Source organism: Crinia signifera, chromosome 1, assembly GCF_055691185.1.
Source record: "Crinia signifera chromosome 1, ASM5569118v1, whole genome shotgun sequence".
In the NCBI taxonomy this organism is placed as follows: Eukaryota; Metazoa; Chordata; class Amphibia; order Anura; family Myobatrachidae; genus Crinia; species Crinia signifera.
In genome coordinates this window covers 222,468,297-222,489,943 of record NC_139217.1, presented here as the reverse complement: position 1 = coordinate 222,489,943, position 21,647 = coordinate 222,468,297, and the positions used below count along the sequence as shown (strand labels likewise).

At 42.9% G+C, this 21,647-nt stretch overlaps 1 protein-coding gene across 20 annotated transcripts in view; it reads right to left on the bottom strand.

Moving 5' to 3' along the window:
• Nucleotides 1-21,647, bottom strand: part of ADGRL3 (adhesion G protein-coupled receptor L3) — a 1,133,398-nt gene that overhangs the window by 107,294 nt on the left and 1,004,457 nt on the right. For 3 of the 20 annotated variants that reach the window (XM_083179308.1, XM_083179309.1, XM_083179307.1), the window contains exon 21: nt 16,595-16,677. The exons of the other annotated variants lie outside the window; for them this stretch is intronic. In XM_083179308.1, the coding sequence (XP_083035434.1) occupies nt 16,595-16,677 (83 nt within the window). The remainder of the gene's footprint in view (nt 1-16,594; nt 16,678-21,647) is intronic. 20 annotated transcript variants of the gene reach the window in all.

Sequence of the window (21,647 nt, the reverse complement as noted above, 5' to 3'; positions counted from 1 at the left end):
CATGGTGGAGGGTGATACCACAAGTTACTAAACTGGATGACACCAAACCCAGTGATGCCATCCCTTTTGATTAAAAATCAAATACTTTTGAAGGCAGATAAAGATTATTTAGCCCCTGATGCCCAGTTTGACATGTGACCACAATAAAAGGCCCATGATTGCACCCAGCATATAATGAACAAGGAATGACCTGATCCACCCATCTCTTACCATCATGCAATATTATGTCACTCCACACATACATTACCATCTTGGCAAGCAGCTGAACAGAATTGAAAGTAATATATTATATGAATAATACATATTGTTATCTTTCCTTGGCACTGAAAACAGCTGTTTATGTACTGTAGGTATTAACTGCACATGGCCTGATTCTGGTTTGCTCTGTAAACTATGAACATCACAGCTTACTGAGCACCATAGATGCCGCCCGCCTGAGTACCCCCCCCCCCCCAGGAGACCTTAAGACTAAGTTTCCAACTCAGAGTGACAGGACTATACTTTGATCCTTTCTGATAAGCTACTTCAAAATGTTAAAGATAAAAAAGGTTTCCTGAACCATCGATTCCCAGACCGAACCCTGAACCATCAATTTTCAGACCAACCCTTGAACCATTGGAGCCCAGATCAACCCCTGAACCATTGATTTCCAGGTTGTCATCTTTATAATCAGTTCAAAGACCATCACCATGTTGGGATACAAACTTGAAAATTCAAGGAGCTTATGTCCTTGCACAGGTTGGTGATTAAAGCCACTCTAGATGGCAAAAAAAATCCAACCAGCCTGTGGGAATTCATTTTCGTGAACTGTAATACGCTGTGATTACAGGCAGAGGAGTCCGGTGATCATGTCCTAAGGGTTGCTATGGCAACCACTTGGGAGCATGACGTCTTTGATGTGCGCCGTCCCCTCGGCAGAGTCACTTGCATGGCCTCCATCTGCTGAGTCCATTGGTATACAGATGATTTTTAAGGTAAGTTGTAACTTAATGTCTGCTTGTCACTGCTCTTGAAAACGGGGTGAAAACCTTGAGATGTCGAGGGAATAAAAACCAATGAAATAAATCCTGCAGTGCCGGTCTGTGTTTGGAATATCTACATATGGAACAAGGCGTGATCTGCTTCGGTGCCTTCTTTGAACGCAAAGGTCCCATATACCATAGGAACGAGAAGCGGCACTCCTCAGACTTCAAGAAGAATCATGATTTTATTTCCTTTCCAACATGTTTCGGGAGGGACACAAGCCACACCTTCACCAATAAGGGAAGTCTGCTAGGTCACCCATCCCCACCACACCAGTAGCTGCCCTCCAATCACTCGGAGACACAGCCCATAGGGCGGGTGGGTTGCAGTTACACTCAGCAGCCCTGTCTAGTATCTGATAAAAATAAACACTCACCCACAAAATAACACAAAAACATAACTATGTAACAGTTAAATATATACAGGATTGCACTGTGCTACTGATACAATGTAACAATATTAGTAAATAATATACAATACAACATATGACATAGACTGTCAGGGCACATCACAGAACTTTAAACTTGTAGGATCTTAACAATGGTATATTAATGCCTAGCCAGCTCATGAATCCTCATGCATCCATAAAAAACTCACATGTTTATAAAAAACAATGTAGGCCCAGTTTTTCATTTAGGTTCATTTAGGTCCACTTTCTAGTTAACGTAACAGTTTACCCCTATTACCGCCTCTCCTCAACAGGAGGATGTGATCGATAATCTTGGTGCATAAACTAGCCACCGAATGGCCAGCCACCGCAAATCCCTGACGTTCAAATCTGTCCTGCGAGGAGAGACAAGCATTGCGGTCACTGAGTGAACGCACCGATAAAGTTGTACGTTCAGCAGACAATGTGTGTTATAGTCAGGTCCTACTACACAGTTTAAAAGTGAGTTAGACACACTATTGTTGAATGCTTGTGCTGAAGGAATTATTCCACATGAAATATTAAATGCTTTAACAGTACAATTTCCAATAGTGCCATTGTTTTATACATTACCGAAGGTACACAAGAGCTTGGTTGATCCTCCTGGCAGACCTATTATATCTGCCAGGGGGGTCATTATATCAGCCAATCTCTGTGTACCTAGACTTAACCCATGTGTCCAGGCAATGGCATCATACCTTAAAGCTGGGGTAACTCCAGTTCTCGAGAGCTACCAACAGTTAATGTTTTCCATGTCTCCTCACAGAATCCCAAGTGAAGTATTTAGCTCTACCTGTGGATCTTTTGAAATGTGTAAGTCAGTAATGAGTGCACCTGTGTATCTGCGAGGTGAGCTGGAAAATGAGAACTGTTGGTAGCTCTCGAGGACTGGAGTTGGCTACCACTGCCTTAAAGATACCAATGATTTATTAAAACCAGGGCCGGTGCAAGTGATATTAGCGCCCCAGGTGGGGGGGGGGTGTGGTGGATGCGGGTGCCGACCTGCTCCGGGGGGGGGGATGTGCGGCTGCCCCACCGCTCACCCGCTTCACAGGGGTGTGTGGGGGGTGTGGATGCAGCCACGGGTGACGCTCACTTGGATCCACGGGGGAATGTGCAGCCGCCCCCTGCTCCCCTGCTCCAATGGGGGAGGTAGTGGATATGTGCAGGCCGCCCTGCTGCTCACCTGGCTCCAGGGGGGGGGGTGCCTTGCTCCAAACTGCCATCCTCCAGTGGCACCCACAGGCAAATGCCTAAAGCTGCCTAGTGGTGGTGCCGGCCCTGATTAAAAAGACTACAGTACCCAACCGCGCCTCACAAAAGTAAGGCAGCACCTCTGAGGGGCCCCCTGTTAGACAGGACCCAAAGGTTTAGAGATAGAGGGGAAGGAGTTTCAGAGTGTGCCCATTCATTTACATATATGACAAGTTTGTTGAACCAACAATACAATAGTCCAAAAGGTATTCGTAAAACATTTATTCAGGAGTCTTCCAAATGGTGATAAAGGCCCAACGTGTTTCGTCAACAGCTTGACTTCATCAGGGGCATTGGAAGCAGAGCAATACAAAGCAATTTCACACTAAAGGTTTTCCTTCTTAGACATTGTTTTTAAAAAAACAGCAGAAGTTTTCTTGCGAGAAACAGTATATGCTGGAAATAGCTTATGCGGATAATCACTGGGGATCAGTAGGGGCAGTAAAGCATAGTGTGGTAGTAGTCCAATATTCTCAAAGGTATGTCAAAATTTAGGGGAAAGGTTTACTAACCCCAAAATTCGGCAACAAAATAGAAGTCAATTAGAGTTGTGCAAAACCGGATGTGGACTCCTGGGATCCAAACACTGAATGCTATATATATATATATATATATATATATATATATATATATATATATATATATATATATATATATATATATATATATATATATATATATATATATAGAATACAAAGAAACCCAAACCGCGCACTCAGATAGGAAAGCAGCACCTCTGAGGATCCCCTGTTAGGCGGGACCCAAACGTGTTTAGGAATGAGAGTAGAGGGGTTCAGAGTGCGCTAACAATAATTTTATACAATTAAAAGTAAAAAATACATTTAATAAAAAGATGCCACATGGGCAACACATAAATTACAATACATTGATTACGATAACAATGAAAGGTTTTTCCAGTAAAAAGGTTGGCCCAAAACGTTGACTTCCTCAGGGGCTGAGAAGGTATTGAATGTAACAAATTTGGCACTGTAAATTATAAAACATTGCAATTCAGTGCCACATGTACAGAACAATATATAATTCATCAAAAATAGAAGAAGGATAAGAAAAGGAGAGAAGGACAACAGGAGGATAGAACAAAAAATGACTATTTTAGAAGTGAATGATTATTGCGGATCAGATAAGAAGAGAAAAGATCCCAAATCCAAGTGGAAAGTGTGACCTACACGCAAAACTGAATATATACAACTGGTAGCTTCATATAAGGAAAAAACACTAATGCTCCACTAGTGAGATCTCTGTTCTCAAGACATATGAAGCAGAATCTACATGGAAAAAATATAGGAAAAATATATATATGTATAATATCCCCCTATTTAATAAAGGGGTAAGGTATTAATAAGAATCTCTACTTACTGACTGCCATCAAATTAGGGCTTTTTATAAAAAAACGAAAAAACACTTTGTCTCCGGGGTATAAAGAATAGGGTAGAAATTCACCCCCACAAGTAGTATACCGTCAGCAATTTAAAACAACTGCCCATCTAAAAAGTAAAACAGATGGGTTTGCATTCAGTCCACATAATACAATTACATGCTCCAATATGTGAAAATGACTAATCAGGCAGAAAGGAACAAGTTCTAAGCACTAACATATAACTGGGCCACCGGATGTAGACTCCTAGGGATCCACAAGCTGAATGAGAGACTAAGGCTCTAAAGACTCTATATAGGGGAGAGGTGGTTACATCACTTCCTGTCCTGTTTATTAACTGAAAACAGTAACCAGTATAGATATGGGCTTTTACGTTCATAGATAATGGACTTCCATCATTTAAAAGATCTTTTTCCGATTAACCGGACGCTGGGAAAAAGAACTTTAGAAGCATAAGGAATATCCTAAAAAACTTTAATTAAGCCTTGGAACGCAGGGCGATCCCGCCGTGCGTTCCAACTGGGGGCCATGTTCTTCCCCTGTGGTGGAGCGCATTTGCGTTCCACCCTTATAATAAACAGAATAGCGCTAAATACCGAGCGTTTTTTTCTAAACCCTTCAGAGTGTGTACCCATATGGAAGCGGAGCTGTCCACATCTAACCCAGGTTCGGGCAGAGACGAATGTAGGGGCTTTCCAACATTAATCTATGTGGACGGAAGTACCGTCCTCCAGTTGTTATAGCAACGGTACTTGTTGTGCGTTCCACAGTTATGATGGGGTGGAACGCACCTATCTAAACATCCTATGGGGAATCTAACCAATGTTACGTACAAATTATAAATGTGAAAACTTACTAACAATTAACCTAACTCTTAGTATATCTAAATGTGAACTATATATAAACTAGTTATATAACCTGTTATTAATACTAGCCTTTTGAATAGAATTAAATGGCACGATAATAGCCATGTATATCTGTGACAAATATTATAGTGACCAGTTAAGGGTAGTGAAAATACCTACATTATTATTAGAAAGGGTATAATGATAACCATATATACCGACATAATTGACAGTGCTCTTTATTAATACTATGGTGACTATTGGGAACGGTGACAGTGGGACAAAAAAACGGACATTTTACTAAATTGACATGAATTGAGGACATTTTATATAATTTTTAGTGACTAATTAGGGTATGCTGGTGACTGTATAATGTACATGATTATATCATTATATAATTTTTAGTGACTCATTAGGGTATGCTGGTGACTGTATAATGGACATGATTATATCATTATATAATTTTTAGTAACTAATTAGGGTATGCTGGTGACTATATAATGGACATGATTATATCATTACAGGTGTTTGGTTATTATAACACAGATGCTTAGACATCTAACGTAGAATATGGGGGGGGGGAATGAAAAACAAAAAATGGAACACTCTTACTGGGTATTCAAAAAAATTAAAATTAAGTGCACGAGAAGTCCTTGATCTGAATAATTAATCATCCTCACATTTCCATCGAAATATGCATTTACAGTATATACAACATAATTGTAGTTGGCCACAGCCCAAGTACAAAAAGACAAAAAAAAGAAACAGGGGGGTCAGTTACCGAAGTAACTGGAGGGGCGCCTGTATGAGTGGCCTCTACCAGCAGCTGTCAAAAAAGGGATTGTCAGTCCCTATAGAAAATGGAAAAAAGGAGGGTAGACTGCGCTCATTGATGACAGAATGAGGATATTTAAAACAAAGTATATTTTAATACTACAATAGCATATGTAAAATACAATATAAATTCACAATAAAATAAATGGGGGAAGGGGGAGGGAGGAAAAGGAATAGGCTGCATCCACTGAATGATTGATATCACCTTTTTGTAAGTCCACAGTTCAATGGGAACCCAATGATGGTTCGATCCTATAGTGTTTGGCCACAGCGGTGCTCTGTAAAACTTAATCCAGATGTAGTATGGGGGTAGCGAGCCTCCCAATTCGGAGTGGAAAGTTAGGTCGAGACGTCCGCTTGGTGACACTGGGTGGGTATTAGATAGGCGGCTTGCCTTCAAAAGGAGAGTGTCAGGTGTGCCGGTGATGTTTCGCAGCTTTAGGATCTCCAGTTGGTTATGGGTAGTGGATGGTGGTGGTGAGGAGCAGCGTATTCAAGGGGCAAATGACAGCCTGGGCCAACGCGTTTCGCTGCAAACAGCAGCTTTTTCAAGGTGGTTTGAGACAGGCAAGGGAAGGGGTATATATACCAGTAGTACTCAGGTGGATTGCATGCACCTGTGCGAAGAGTAATTAACTCTGCATAACATAAAAACATGTAAAATAACACCTCATAATGAGCAGGAGACATAACTTCATAAGTCCTATATATATAGAGTGGAAAACAAATATTATCTCAGACAGAATACATTAAAAACATTCAAAAGGACATAGTACCAGAGCATCGCGTCACGTCACTTCCGGGTATGCACTTCCGGTTAGTGAATGAAACGCATGTGAAGCGCATAGCGCTGTTAATACAGCGCTATGCGGAAGACAATAACAGATGATTGTGGGATGATCTAATTATGGAGAGCCAGTACGTATAGTGGTTATAAAGCATATGTCTGGAGAGGGATTGCACTAGCATTGAGGGCATATATCAGTATGTTTCAGCACAGCATCATAATACTTCCGGGTATGAACTTCCGGGTTAGCGAATGGAACGCATGTGGAACGCATAGCGCTGTCAATACAGCGCTATGCGAAAATCGTTAACTGATGATTACAAATGGGTATTGTTTGGACAAAGTGGGGAGAAAAAGTAGCGCCAGTACATGTGATAATAGTACCTGGTTATAAAGGGCATAAATAGAAAGAAACTGCGCTATCATTGGAGATATACAAGGATGTATACAGTACACCACACAAAGGTTTCCCTCATGTGGAGGAAACAGAGGAGGCTTGTTAATAAGGCCTATTGAGTGATTAAGGGCTATTGATAGCTAATATACACATGCGGACCATTCAAGAAACCATAATTTATGCATATAGCATAAGTTGGACATAAAGCAATTGAAAAAGTGTTGAGTTACACAGATATAGATTATTTCCAAAAACAGACAATACTTGTAGGCAATGAATACAGAGAAGGTTGCTTAATAAACATATTCTGCATAATAGGTCAATGCATTAGTGATATAGACAAACAAAAATGAATTGACATTTATATAAATTAATAATTAAATAAAACAAAACAAAATGTGGGGGATAGACATTCTTCTATCCTAATAATTAATACATATAACACATGATTGAGACTAAATATGAATTATCATTTTTAATTGATTTTTTTTGATTGTCATCAATGAGCGCAGTCTACCCTCCTTTTTTACATTTCCATCAAGATCTACATATGTACAACATATATATATATATATATATATATATATATATATAGCGCATATATGACTAATCATAATCCAGATGCATAGAGAGAAAAAGAGGGGAGCCAGAAAACGATAGGGATGGTCGAGAAAGAAGGGTTAAAATACCTGGTGTCTCACAAGGTTTTTAAAGAAAAGCCATTATATCTACCCCTTCGTTTAGTCCCTTAGGGCTCAATGTGTCCAGGGTGTATATCCAAAAGCTCTCTTTCTTAATCAACTCTTGACCCCTGTTTCCACCCCTTGGGTTGGCAGATACTCGTTCCAGAATGGTAAATCTGAAGTTATCCTTAGTTACGGTGGAATTGTATTTTTTAAGATAATGTCTGTATAGGCTATGAACCTTCACCTTGTTCTTAATATTTCTCATATGTTCTTGTACTCGTAACTTTGCCTGTCTTATGGTTTTTCCTATGTACTGCAGATTACAACTGCAGGTAATCCTATACACAACGTAGTCAGAATTGCAGTTGACTGCTTCGATAATTTTATATACTTTGCCATTTTGGAAAGTGTGTCTGAACTGAGGCTTTTCAAGGAAAGGGCAACAGATGCATTTATTGCAAGGGGTAACCCCCGGTTTCTTATTCAGGAAGTGAGTTCCTTTGGAGGTAGAAGGGGAAGTGGATTTGAGCTTGCTGGGTGCTAAAATAGACTTGAGATTCTTTGCTCGGCGGTAAACCATATACGGTTTCTGGGGGAGATGTTGCCCCAAAATGGGGTCCCGTAACAGAGTCGTCCAGTGTTTTTCCAAGATCCTTTTAATCTGAAGGTTCTCACAATTGTACTGAGTAACAAAAGGTCGACACTTGAATTATTTTTTAGGTCGAACAGATTTAGTCAGCATTTTCGCAAGAAAGAGATGGACTATCTCTTTCTTGCGAAAATGCTTTTTGTCTCGCTTCTTCCACTACCTCTGCCTTATACCCCCTTTCCAAAAATCAATTAAACAACAGTTGTGACTGAGGCCAGAATTCATTATCATGACTGCAATTTCTTCTTATTCTTAGGAATTGTGCATAGGGGACACTGTTTTTCCAGGCTGGAAAATGACAGCTTGTAGCCGGAATGAAGCTATTTGCGTCAATGGTCTTGAAATGAGTACGTGTTATTATCTCTTCTCCCGGGATACCTTCTAGTTCTAGATCTAGATAATCGATCTTTAAAGAATTTGTCTTATAAGTAAATTTTAAGTTAAAGTCGTTAGTGTGGATGTATGACATAAACTCCACAATGCTTGCTTCATCACCACGCCAAATCAGGAGGAGATCATCTATGTAACGCTTATAGATAATAATGTTTTCTTCAAACCGAGATCCGTAGATAAACTGCTCTTCCCACGCTCTCATATGGAGATTAGTATATGCCGGGGCAAATTTGGTCCCCATTGCAGTCCCCTGCTGTTGGAGAAAGAAATCCCCATCGAATTCAAAGAAGTTATGACTTAAGATGTAATTTATACAATTAATTAAGAACAAAATTTCAGATTCTGTTTTCTGGGGATCATCACGTAGGATTTTTTCCACTGATTGCACTCCCTTTGTGTGTGGGATGGAGGAGTATAATCCTTGCACATCGATGGTCAGCCAGCAATAGTTAGTGGACCAAATTTTTCCTTTCAATAATTGTAAAACTGAAGAGCTGTCCTTCAAGTGTGAGGTATTCTGCAAAACATATGGCTGTAACTTAAGATCAAGAAAATGTGAGAGATTGGAGGTGAATGAGTAAACACCTGCTATTATGGGGCGACCTGGAGGCTCTGACTGGTCTTTATGGACCTTTGGGATATGGTAGAAGCGTGGGATATTTCACATTCATATAATCGAATTCTTCTTTGCAGATCACACTATCCCGTAGGCCAGTATTTAAGAGGGTCTCTAGCTCAATTTGAAATGAAGTGGTGGGATTCGAGGATAATTTTTTAAAAGTCGTCTCGTCACCAAGAATTTAGTTTGCTTCGGTCAGGTAGTTGGATTTATCCTGTAATACCACAGCGCCCCCTTTATCAGCGATTTTTATAATGGTATTCTCAACTTTTTTTAGGGTCTTCAGTGCTTTATATTCATGTGTATTTAAATTCTTTACACAATGTTTTTTGGGTTTAATAGTTTTAAAGTCCTCCCGGACTGCTTCAAAAAAGACTTCTAAATGACTGCCCCTGGATTCCACAGGGTAAAAATGAGAGGGTGGGGCTACAATTGGTTTTGGTTGTCCTTCACTAGTGTGGTGAGTCTGATTTTTTAAGAAGTGTCTTTGTACCGTCAGATTTCTAATATACTTATTCAAGGCAACTGCCCGGGTGCCTTCTGGAACTGATGGATAGCAGAAGTAGAAGAACAATAACAGCGGCACTCAAGCGGGAACTTTTCAAAAAATATATATTGGTCACAGCAAACGGTCCTATGTTTCGGGGATTACACGCCCCTTTGTCAAGGTGAGAAAACAATATTGCCTACAGTTGCCTACAAAGGAGAGTGCCAGGCCGACACCACAAACTATATATATATATATATATATATATATATATATATATATAGCTTAAGTATGCAGGCACTCGATCAGATCCTGAAGCAGCTGCCCAATGCCAGAGAAATGGATACGTAGCGTGGCAGATTACGTAGCGTGCCCTTCTCACAACTCTTGAGAACTAAACGGATAACAAGCTCCGAAGATAAATTAGAGACCAACATACAAAACATGTGTGAGAAATTTGAACAAAGGGGCTACTCCAAAACAGTCCTCAGATAAGCTGTAGACAAATTGAACATCATTCCACGATCAGAGACTCTAAAGAAAAAAATCCATACTGACACCAAAGAGGACCGCATCCACTGGGTAAGGATGTTTGACACTGGAAATCAGACTATCAATACCAACCTCAGACAACTGTGGCCTATGGTCCAAAATGATAGAGACCTGAAAGCCTTGAAAAAACCCAGAATTATGCCATGTTATAACAGGGGCCGTAATCTCAGAGACATGCTGGTACGGACTGATGTCACTAAAAGAAACCAATCCAAACAAACCAGACCCAATGGCTGCTTCAAGTGCCTAGGCTGCACGACGTGCAGCCACATGATCACTGGCAAAACTTTCACGCATCCTCTATCTGGGAAAAAATTCACCATCCGATACGCCTTAACGTGCACCAGCAATTTCATAATTTACCTTATAAAATCTCCATGCGGACTCTGCTATGTGGGCAAGACCATCCGCTCTTTTAAAGAGCGGATGGCTATGCATCGCCATTCCATTAGGGCAGCCCTAAATAGCAAAAAAGAGTCAGATCAGCCAGTGGCAAAACATTTTGCCCTGGCCAAACATAACTTGGCACAATTCCGGCATATCATCATAGATCATGTGCCACTGGACATCAGAGGAGGGGATCGTGGCAAAAGACTCATGCAACTGGAAGCCCGGTGGATCCATACCCTGGACACCATGAGTCCCAAAGGGCTCAACGAGCAATTTACGCTCAATATGTTTCTATAGATTATTTTCTGTGGACTTTAATTATTTATACCAGCATGTTTAGTCTTTCTTTGACAATGCTTCTGCTGTCGGTCTACTCCGTTCCCTGCCTGCATGGAGCAGATGTCTTGTCATTATAAGAGTATTCTTTCATACCATTTATGTGCAAATGTCAGTTTTTCTATTCACATATATATATATCTTTGTTTAGGTTTGCTCCCCCCGTTTCTTATATTATTGTCAGCACTTTCATTATCACCATTTATACATATTATTTTTTGTATGCACTAGATTGATGTATCCTGGTTGCCCAGCAACGGAGACGCGCCTCTGTTACTCCCACCTTCTGAGTGACCAGGAGATCCCCAGTGGGACGTGACGCACAGACACGCCTCCAGGAGACACCGGACCGGAAGTGAGGTAGAGGACAGACAGGCGTGACACGTGACGGGCGAGCCTCCTCTTGTATCACATATAGGTAAGCGTTGTTACCCTTCTTGCTTTGTATTGCACCTTTTGTCTTGAAAAAGGAAGTAAAAAAGACTTCCAAAACGTTGACCCACATTCCCGTGTTGTGTCAGTTATTTGTGAAGCCCGTGAGAGTGCCATAATCTGCCACGCAATATATATATATATATATATATATATATACCAGATCCAAAAAAATGACATTCAGGAGGCAGAGTAATAAGACAAAAAAGGATGTGTATTACAAGCTTTCGGGGTGTAACCCCCTTCTTCAGGACACAATCCTACAGCAAATAACCAATGCAACAGACAATGTTTAAATACCCCACCAAGTGACACTTACCATGTCTCCACGCTGGGTTCAGGCGGACTGTGCTGACCGGAAGTTGTCATCAGGCAATGCACATCCGGGAACGCAGCGCTTCAGGGTTGCCAAGCAACCACTGACCTTGCGCTCCACGGCAGCCATTACCCGGGACATCCGTATCAGGCGCATCCTCTCTCACTTCAGCGCCAGTATGGAAGACCGGTGTAGTATGGCAAATGACAGGTGATCCGCACTAACCAGCAGTGTGAGGCATATAAGAATGATCTGCTGAGGTTTAAAAGGAATAAACGACACACGGTCGACACAGACTACAAGGAGAACAGAGTGAATGGCTGGCTGACCAGGGTCCGCTCTGATAGGCGAGCTGAGAGCCAATCTCGTCGCAAACCCTGGCAGGCTAAACATAAAAATCGTACACGACAGAATCGTACGAATGCTACCAGTGACAGCGATTTTGCCGTCTCAGAATCCGATGAAGCGACTGATTATCAAGGTGGCCCTTTAGGCACAGCACCCACCAGTCACCAGTCATGAAATTCTTGGGCTTTGCTGGGCCCCATTAATCCAATCCAATCAAATATAGCTTTTTTAAGGCCAGGGTAGGAGCGTGCCTTAACCTCAGTTACTGTATATCCACATAAGCTCTCTGCGCCTCCCCTATTAAACAGGGAGCCAGTGTGTCAGACCAATCCTCTACAGGCCATTTTAAATGCGTGGTGCTGCACTCAAATGTGCAAAGGAATGATTTAATGTCATCAGCTTTAGGGGGTTATTCTGGTTGAGTCCACTAAACCCTGCCTTGGGAATGGTGGCTGGCCACAACCATTTGCAAGGCAAATTCGCACACAGGGCATGCAAATGGATGTTACACTGTAACATCCATTTGCAGCCTGGTGGGATCCATCCCATTATTCGATGGTTGCCAACCATCGAATGATGGGAAAGGCTCACAAATAGATACAGTTTCCTCAGAGCAATCTTACAGATATGTGTCTGCTTGGGGGAAGAAGGTGGCAGCTGATATCCAGTGATGTCAGCTGTCCACCCCCCGTCCATCATGCCTCATTAGCAGGTGAACACCCAGCGTTCTCATGGGAACGCCCATGAAACACTGGGTGTTCCTATAAGGTGATGGGGCGGTGCAAGGTTGCTTGTGTGCACCTGGCAAACAATCTGTTTACCGCATGCAACAGGTGCATGAACATACACAGAAATACACAAATGCACATAGAAGAAACATCGGTCCCCGTTTTAACGAGCCCCTTGTGCGAAAATACCTGTATATGGGCCTTAGTGTGCTTTGGTAATCTCTCCCACTCCTGCCCATCATTTCTCAGCTCCTTTAACTTGTCATGCATCATCTGAATTTAACATAATAACATAGTAACATAGTAATTAAGGCTGAAAAAAGACGTTAGTCCATCGAGTTCAGCCTATCTAAATTGTAACTACTGACTTGAGTAAGTCATATCTATAATATCTATATAATTTATTTTCCTCGAGCCTCAGTACATGCCCGCGTGTGCTAGTGAAAAAATAATCTCCCAGTTCCATATGATTCCCAATCCTGTATTTGAACATACTAATCATATCACCTCTCAACCTCTGTTTCTCCAGTGAAAACATTCAGCTTGGTATCTATCTTTGCTATCTTTGTATTCTAGTGATTCTTTGTATTCTAGCCTTTTACTAACTAATTTGCCCTTCTATGTACCTGTTCCAATTCTTTTATGTCCTTCCTAAGGTGCACCCCAGAACTGAACACCATACTCCAAGTGTGGTCTCACCAATGCCTTGTAAAGAGGCACTATCACATTGGCATCCCTTGAATCCATGCCACTTTTAATGCATGCCAGTTTCCGGTTTGCTTTTGCTGCTGCACTTGAGCAGTGTGCACTATTACCCAATTTTTCATCTATGATAACACCCAAGTCCTTCTCTACAGCAGAATTTCCTATAATAACTCAATTTAGCCTATAAGTAGCTTGTTCATTTTTGTTCCCATAATAAATTACTTTACATTTTTCAACGTTAAACTGCATTTTCCACCTTTCAGCCCACCTTTCCAGTTTTTAAGTCACTTTGTAGTGTTTCTACATCCTCTCCTGAGTTAATTTCCTTACTCAATTTCGTGTATGCAAATATGCAATTTTACTCACTATGTCACTTCCAATATCATTAATGAATATATTAAACAAGGTGGGTCCCAATATTGAACCTTGCGGGACTCCACTTTGGACCTTACCCCAGATGGAATGTATCCCATTTACTACCACTCTCTGTCCCCAATTGTGCAACCAGTTTTTAATCCAATTACAATTTTTATCTCCTAACCCTAAATTACCTAGTTTCATTAATAACATTTTATGAAGCACCGTGTCAAAAACTTTAGCGAAATCAAGCAGTATTACATCAACAGATTTCCCTAAGTCCAGCCCCCTACTGACTTCCTCATAGAATAGATCATGGATCCTGTTGCCCTACAGACAGTTCAGCATATATTTTAATTATTGGCTTCATAGTATCCTGTGTTTCGCCTTTAAGGGCATATTTAGGAGGCTTAATATAATGTGCCAGACTCACAGAACAGTCTAAACCAGTGGTCTCCAACCTTTTTTGGGGCGTGAGCTACTCAAGACAAATTAACCACCTGAAGAGCTACTAAAATAAAAAAAAAAGAGATCTGCATAACAATAGAAAAATGGCCTTTACACATTATGCCACACACTGTAATTCCCCTGACACAATATTCCACACACTGCAATGTCCAATATGTTGCATACATACCTCTCAACACTGGAGGCAGAGGAGAAGGGACCCGAAATTAGGGGGCATGACCTACTATTGTGGTACTCCTCTGAGGACACATTCCCCATGCCCCCAGCCTCTCTGAATAGATGCTGTGACATACCACCAGCAGTGCCCGTTACACAATGCCCCCAATACCCACAATAATGCCAGAAACACAATGCCCCCAGCAGTGCCAGAAAAACAATGCAAAAACCTTGATAATGGAAATGCTGTAGATGTGATTTTCCTAGATTTTGCTAAAGCCTTCGACACCGTACCACACAAGAGGTTGATAAATAACATGGAGGACCTGGGATTAGGGGCAAATATCTGCAGATGGGTAGGGAACTGGCTGTGTAATAGAGAACAAAGAGTGGTTGTGAACAGTGCAGTTTCAAATATGATACCAGTACTAAGTGCCACAGGGTTCGGTTCTAGGGCCCATTTTTTTTTTATATTTTTATTAACGATATTAGGATAGGGTTACTCAGCAATGTATCCAACTTTGTGGACGATACAAAACTGAGCACAGTTATTAAATAATCAGAAGATGTCACCACGCTTCAAAATGATCTTGACAATCTAGACAAGTGGGCAAAAAAGTGGAAGATGAGGTTCAATGTGGACAAATGCAATGCACCTTGGGAGACATAACCATTGTGCTAGTTATAACCTAAGCGGGGATGAATTGGGTAATTCAGTACTCGAAAAGGATCTAGGAGTCCAAATAGACAACAAACTAGGGTGTAGTGCCCAATGTAATGTAGCAACTAAAAAGGCCAATAAAATTCTAGCATGTATTAAAAGGGGCATGGAAACTCGGGATTCAAAAGTAATTATGCCTCTGTACAAATCATTGGTTAGGCCGCACCTCGAATACGGAGTACAATTCTGGGCCCCACACTATAAAAAGGACATCATAGAATTAGAAAAAATCCAAAGAAGAGCAACTAAGCTTATTAGGGGAATGGAGACTTTAAGCTACAAGGAGAGATTAAGCAAGCTGGGACTATTTACACTAGAGAAGAGACGTTTAAGGGGGGACATGCTCAACATGTATAAGGAACTGTCAAGCACCTTTTTTTCTGCTAGACAGGAATCTAGGACGAGAGGGCACAAGTTTAGATTTTGATTATCTAGAAGAAAAAAATGTCTTTACAGTCAAACTTTGGAACTCTCTTCCTAAAGTAGTGGTGTCGGCAGTGACTATAAATACGTTTAAAATAAGGTTGGATAAACATTTATTGGTTAAAAACATCTACGGGTATGAATAAGTAACAATCTGTCTTTAAAATATCAGAACATACTATACAACAAGGGATTATCTACTATAAACATAGGTTGAACTAGATGGATGAAAGTCTTTATTCAGCCTCACATACTATGTAACTATGTAATGTCCCCAAGATTGTGGTGCCATTCTAAATAAATACTCTTGCAGTACTGTGCGCACAATAGGCACACACAAAAAAATGAGTGTAGCCACATGGGCTGCGGCCAATGGGGGTGTGATACACATATGCCCCCAATAGTGCAGTGTGAGATATACATATGCCCCCAATAGTGTCAGATAAACATATGCTCCCATGGCCATGTTTGCCCCCACAGTGCCAGAAACAGGTATGCCCCCAAGGGGCCAGGTATGCCCCACAGCACCAGGTATACCCCCACAGCACCAGGTATACCCCCACAGCACCAGGTATACCCCCACAGCACCAGGTATGCCACCTCAGCACCAGGTATGTGCCAGAAACATGTATGCCCCCACTGGGCCAGGTATTCCCCCACAGCACCAGGTATGCCCCCACAGTGCCAGGTACGCCCTCACAGTGCATGCACCCACAGTGTCAGGTATGCCAACACAGTGTCAGGTATGCCCTCACAGTGCCAGGTATTGCCAGGTATGCCCCCACAATGTCAGGTATGCCCCCACAGTGCCTGAAACACATATGAACCCAATGTGCCCCCATTTCCCAGCAGCAGCAAAACTCACCGTTATTAGGAGAGTCCGGTGTCCTGGCTGGTGTCCGTCACTGCTGGTGTCCATCCCTGCTCGTGTTCGACGCCACTTCTTCCCTGAGGGGAGGGGAGGAGAGCACGTTGCATTTCACATTGGGCGGCTGCAGTGTGGTCGACCAACCTGGATCGCTAGCTTGTGAGCAACGGGTTGGTGACCACTGGTCTAAACTGACACCCGCCTAGTTTACTGGCCACTTAATACAATGGCAAATCATTTTTTTAATGATACGGTGGCCCTTTAAGGTTGACTCCTTAAAGGGCCCCTATCACGGTGGCCCTTTAAGGTTGGCTCCATTCCACACAAACCCCTATCAATTTTTTTAATGATACGGTGGCCCTTTAACGTTGGCTTCCACACAAATCCCTATCAACAGTTTGTTATTCCACTAGAGGCACAAACTGGGGAGGATGAACAGACTATCCAGTCCGCTAAAGAAACACTCTTAAAAACCATTGCTGGCTCCCAGGCCAGCTGCGCAGTGTGTAATCAAATGAAAAAAAACTTGCCAGTTTTAAACACTGGTAGCTGTCTTAAACAATGTTCTCTTCTGTGTGTAGATTCCAGCTGAGTTGTGTCCCTGTTTGGGCATCAAATGTGACAATGAATCACATACACTGGATATGTTTCATTTCTGGTCTTTATTTTTTAGCAGGTAAACAGCATGCCAGGTAAACAGCATAGGCAATGATATTTATAGCATTGCAGCATATAGATGTTATAGCCTAGTGCAAACTCCTCAGTATGTTTCAGTAGTCCCTAACAGGGGTTAAAGTGAGGGGGAACGGGGTGGAACTGAGTTCCACCACCTCTAATGGTGAGGTGGAACATTTTGACTTCCACATTGGCCCTGCACAGTAATTCTCACAGAAAAGCATTCTAGTTTGCAGGGGGATGCTAAAAACCATACCACTTGCCCTGTGGCATAGAGAAATGAGTTTCCCCACCTCTGCATGACCACTTTAAGCACTGGTCCCTACCATAGCCCGCAGCCATGGTCTATCACCTAGGCGGCTATCCATCAGGAACAATGACCTCCTGCCCCAGAAACACATATCAGAAAGCCACAGGTGCTGCTCAATCAGTAAGGAAACCATAGCGCACACATATTCTGCAGCGCTTTACAGAGAATATTTGAACATTCACATCCATGCCCCAGTGGAGCTTACAATCTATATTCCAGGGTTCTACCTGACCCTCTTCTTCAGGGAGAAAATGCTCTTTTCCTGGACTTCCCTGGTCATGTATGCTTGCCATCACCTGTGTGCAGCTAGTTAATTGATAAGAAAGGTGTTTCGCCACATGTGATGGCAATCATATTTACCAGGGAAGTCCAGGAACAGAGCATTTTCTCAGTGCCAGATTAAGGTCTAAATGGGCCTGGAGCTGAAAATTATCAAGGGTATAGGGGGTATAGCGCAATAATAGGGGTTGTGGCCAGCACCTAATAATGTGGGGGGCATGACCAGTGTTCTGGTTAGGTGCTCATGGGTATGTCTCTATTTGTGTAAATACATTCAACATTTCGTATATATATGGTACTTGTTTAGTTTCACGGCGGCAGCACGAGGACGCTGAAGCTATGAATATTGGCAGCTTGCCAGACTGACTTATGCTACGCTATCAGCATAGCGACTGTTTGAATTCTGGCAGCTTGCCAGCTGCTTACTTGTTTAGTTTCAGGGCGGCAGTGCAAGGATGCTCTAGCTATGAATTCTGGCAGCTTGCCAGCTGCTTAGTTGTTTTAGTTTAGTTTCAGGGCGGCAGCCCGTGCCGCCTTACTTCTGTAATGTACGTTATCAGCGTGCTACGCCGACTCCTCCAAGGCAGCCCAGCGCTGCTAATCCTAAGCTCCTGTGAAGCCTAGTGAGTGCCTCTCACACAGAGCTTGTGCCCGCATGATATCCTCTCTCCTGAGGAGAGGGGATCATAAGGGTGCCGGCGGAGAGGCTCAGATGCTCCAGCAGCAATGCAATGATACACTCTCATCTGTGCGCTGACAGGTCATTGTGGAGCCACAATGACCTGTCAGCATAGTGACTCGGCGGCACCTCAGTGCTGACGGTGCATCTGAATTTTGCGTCTACTGCTTAGACGCTATAGCATCCAAGTAGTACATGCAAAATTGACTACTGTGTGGATGCCGTAGCGTTCAAGTAGTAGACGCAATATTCAATCAGGTATAGGGGTACTTAGGGGTGCAGTGTGCACTATTAAACCTGTTCACAATGACACTAGTCGATATAACAACTGTCGACCTTGTTTATTCCACCATCCACACCATCCCGAAGCGTGGCGAGCGCACACGGTATGCGTCCTCCCGACCTTTTCATACCCCCACTATCCACATATATAAAATGTGTGTGTGTGTGCTGTAGAAGGCTGGGGGCTGGCATAGGAAAAATGGGGTTTAGTATAGGGTGGAAAATGGCAAAGAGGTTGGCATATGCAAGGTCCTGGCACAGAAAAGAGGGAAAATAGAACATACTTCCTTCCAGCGGCGGCTGCAGACTTTGGGCTTCAGTGCCGACCATGTATCGCCAGCACTGAGAGCATTGGATGATATATACTGTATGCCGCCTTACTTCTGTAATGTACGTTATCAGCGTGCTACTCCTCCAGTGCAATGGCATATAATATATACTGTATATATATATATATATATATATATATATATATATTGTAAGACAGTGGCAGGGAAAGTCATAGACGGCAGGTACTTTTCCCCTAGAATCCTGTCTTATGGCATATAGACTGCAGGCTATTTCAATCTGTGTGGTAAGCTCCGGCTTACAAAGGGTGTTCTGTCCTGGGCTGGTAATCAGGAGAACACCTGATTCTTTAAAAAGGAGTCAGCCCTCTCCTTAGAGCTCTCTCTCTCTCCCTGGGTGTTGGAGGCAGTAAGCTGCTGCTAGAGAGAGACAAGGCTGTAAGTACTGCATTACTTGATCTATATCTGCTGTGTGTGTCCAGTGTCACATAGTGTGGCCCTGGTATAGAGAGGGACGTTTATTCTGTTTAGTTAGAGCTCAGACGAGCAGGTTTTTGTTTTCTGTTTTGCCTGAAGTGTAAAGGCTGTTGTTAGTTTCTTGCTCTGAGTGCTGCAATAAAACTCAGGCAAGCCCTGTTTTGGACCCAAGCCGTGATGTCACTGTCTAAGTCTGTGCCAAATCCTCACCTGTGCCTACCCGTTTGATGCTAAAACCCCACATATGGTGGAGAATGCGAGCAAGCATCTCACTTAAAGAGACATACATCGAACTATAGGACTTTTGCTACAGCAAGCTGGAAGTTGTTGCTAAAGGCAACCAGCCACAAGTGAGTGTCTGGAGTGCACTGATACTTGCATGTCCTGGCTAAAGGCTGCTGTAACACTGCAACAGGAGACTGTTAAAATGGAGGACCTTTTAAAACACTTGGTGCAGGCAAATGAGCTGCAGCGGCAGGCCAACGCACATCAGCAAAAGGTGCATGAGGAGGCCATGCGTGCCCAGGCTGAAACCAATGTCTTGCTGCTTGAATACAACAGACTAGCCTTAAAGGAACAGCAGCAAATTAATCTGCAATTACAAGAGCAAATACAGAATGTGGCTAAGAGTGTGGCGCAGAGTGTGCAAACACCCCAACCCTTGCTTCCAACCACACGGGCTGCAGTACAGAAATCTCTGCAAAAGATGACGCTCACGGATGATGTAGAGGCCTTTCTTGCGGTGTTTGAACGTGTAGCAGAGCGTGAACAGTTACCCGTGGATCAATGGGCAGGTGTGGTAGCACCTTTTCTAACTGGAGAACCACAAAAGGCGTATTTTGATCTGAGTGAGCAGGATGCTAACGACTACGCGAAACTCAAGGGAGAGATCCTTGCTCGCTTAGGCGTAAACATGAGTGTGCGTGCCCGGAAGGTGCATAACTGGACTTTTTCTGAACAGTTACCTGCGCGGTCCCAAATGTATGACCTGGTCCACCTGGTAAGGAAATGGCTACAGCCAGAGGAGTCTACACCAGCGCAGATCGTGGAGAGAGTCGTGCTGGACAAGTATCGTTGTTCCTTACCTCCAAAGGTTCAGCGCTGGGTCGGTCAGGGCGACCCAAATGATGCCGAGGGGCTTGTCAACTTGGTTGAGAGGTACAGAGCTACTGAAAATCTACTCCAAGAAGTGCCTCCTGGACATTCCACCCTCAAGAACAGCAAAGCGGCCGGATCATCTGGTAAGACTGTTCCGTTTACTAGAGGGGTGAATACTGTTGTAAAGGGAGGTGGCCTAGATGGGGAACAAACAGTAGAGACGTTCCCAAGGGACAGTAGGGTCCAAACCTGGGTCGCAAAAAGACTGGGGCCGCATACAGTGTTGGCGTTGTCATGGACCTGGGCATATTGCTGCCAATTGCCCCCTTACTTCTGAGCCAATGGAGTGTGATACAGCCAGGCGAAGCTCTTTATATGCACGTTCTGTTTTCTCTGCTGAGACTGTGTCAGAAACTGGACAGCAAATATGTCATGTAAAGGTGGATGGTTATCCCGGGAGGGCTCTACTGGACTCTGGGAGTTTAGTTACTCTCGTCCATGCCAGCTTGGTAGACCCTGGGACACTCACAGGACGTTACATAGGGGTCTTCTGCATACATGGGGACACCAAGGAGTATCCCACAGCTTTAGTCCAGCTAAAGAGTACTTGTGGAACTGTGTCCCATGAAGTGGGCGTGGTAGAGACCCTGATGCATAGTGTGATCCTGGGAAGAGACTTCCCATTGTTCTGGGACTTGTGGAAAAAGAATGTACACTGCACTAGAAATGATGTTAATGAGAATGTGTGCCCTGTGATTAGTCCTGAGCCTTTTGATCAGGATACTGAGGTTCAAACGGTAGGGGTGACCACTATTGAATCTGACCGTTTTCCCCTAGCTGTTCTTGCAGGTGAAGCTGAGGAGCAGGAAGAAGCATGTGACATGCCTGAGCTAGAGATGTCACGTGATAATTTTGGGACTGCTCAACTTAGAGATCCCACCTTATTAAGAGCTAGGGAAAATC